Source organism: Notothenia coriiceps, unplaced genomic scaffold (assembly GCF_000735185.1).
Source record: "Notothenia coriiceps isolate Sejong01 unplaced genomic scaffold, NC01 NC01_scaffold00037785, whole genome shotgun sequence".
Lineage (NCBI taxonomy): Eukaryota > Metazoa > Chordata > Actinopteri > Perciformes > Nototheniidae > Notothenia > Notothenia coriiceps.
Genome location: NW_011370486.1, coordinates 1 through 1,308, shown reverse-complemented (window position 1 = coordinate 1,308; position 1,308 = coordinate 1). Strand labels below are relative to the sequence as shown.

The following is a 1,308-nucleotide window of genomic DNA, read 5'->3' as shown; positions in this document are numbered from 1 at the left end:
CCTGTCAGAGGCGCACTAAGAGTCCCAGCAGCACCTGAACGCACCGTCCTGTCAGAGGAGCGCTCAGAGTCCCAGCAGCACCTGAACGCACCGTACTGTCAGAATAAAACTGGAATCAGGCTAAAAATAAAGGTGTTTATCTGAAGATGAAGAGGACGAAGAGGAGGATGATGAAGATGAGGAAGATGAGGAGGGGGTCAGGACTGAAGCAGCTCCAGTTTGCTTTCTGACGAAGCGGCGATGATCTCCCCGGACAAAAACAAATCCTGAAACACAAAAATACTTTTATTACACGCTCTTATTTTGAAGGGTCAAAATGACTCATGCTTTTATTTTGTTATATTTCAGATGGGCACTAAAGAGGAAACAAATGATATAAAAAGAATCTGCTAAATATCAGATAATAATTATAACTTTTAAAATGTCTTTGTTTAAGAATGTTCTCATTTTGAAATGTTTTAATAAACTTTAAATAAAACCTGTTTTTATTTGAATATGAACTTCTTATAGTGTTGGTGGTGCGTTCACGGACCTGGTCATAAACCACTTTGACTATCAGCGAGCAACTCGGACAGGTCGCTGTCTCCTCTCCGTTCTCCAGATCCTCCTGAACAACAACAACAACAACAACAAATCAATACATCATAATTAGGTGTGGAGCAGAAATAAATGTTTAAAATTACAACAACAGGGAAAATGTAAGAAAATAAATAAATGACAGCAAATAAATTCAGACTGACTTATGAAACGTATATAAATAAATGATAACATAATACAGAAATATAAATAAAAGGATTTCCGTGCAGGAGAGGAAAAAGGAGATTGTAAAAACCTGTAGAAAAACAAATGTAAATAAAATAAAGCTTGGAACAGTTTTCGGTCCTCCACCACAGAAGAAGAGTCAGCAATTAGCTCAGTTAGCACAGTTCCTACCTTCGAGATACAGAATCTGTCTCCGCAGGGACACGGGAAGTAATACATCTCCGTCTCTTCATCAAACTCAAAGTCCTCGATCTCCACCTCGTCGTGAAACACCGACATCTTTCAGAGACCCGGGAAACAACCATGGAAATAACGGAGAACAGAAACATGTGAAGAGCTTCAGCTCAACGTGAGCGGCGTGGGGAGCGTCATGACGTCAGGATGTACGAGGCGTCAGGACGTACGAGGCGTCATCACGTTACTGTCTGAGATGGGTCTGGATCATAGGTCTGGATGCAGACGCCCCCTATAGGATCCACCCCCTTTAGGATCCGCCTCCTTGCTGTGGTCTGCATACAGACTCTATTGTTAACTGCTGCCATCGTG

At 41.7% G+C, this 1,308-nt stretch overlaps 1 protein-coding gene across 1 annotated transcript; it reads right to left on the bottom strand.

Annotated features, from left to right (window-relative positions):
• Nucleotides 1-6: 6 nt before the first annotated feature.
• On the bottom strand, nucleotides 7-1,183 carry dph3 (diphthamide biosynthesis 3). Its single transcript, XM_010797342.1, has 3 exons — nucleotides 934-1,183; nucleotides 533-607; nucleotides 7-266 (listed from the first exon to the last, which is right to left on the bottom strand). Exons 1-3 carry the CDS (start codon nucleotides 1,039-1,041, stop codon nucleotides 198-200), a joined length of 252 nt encoding a protein of 83 aa, XP_010795644.1. The 5' UTR covers nucleotides 1,042-1,183; the 3' UTR covers nucleotides 7-197.
• Nucleotides 1,184-1,308: the final 125 nt, after the last annotated feature.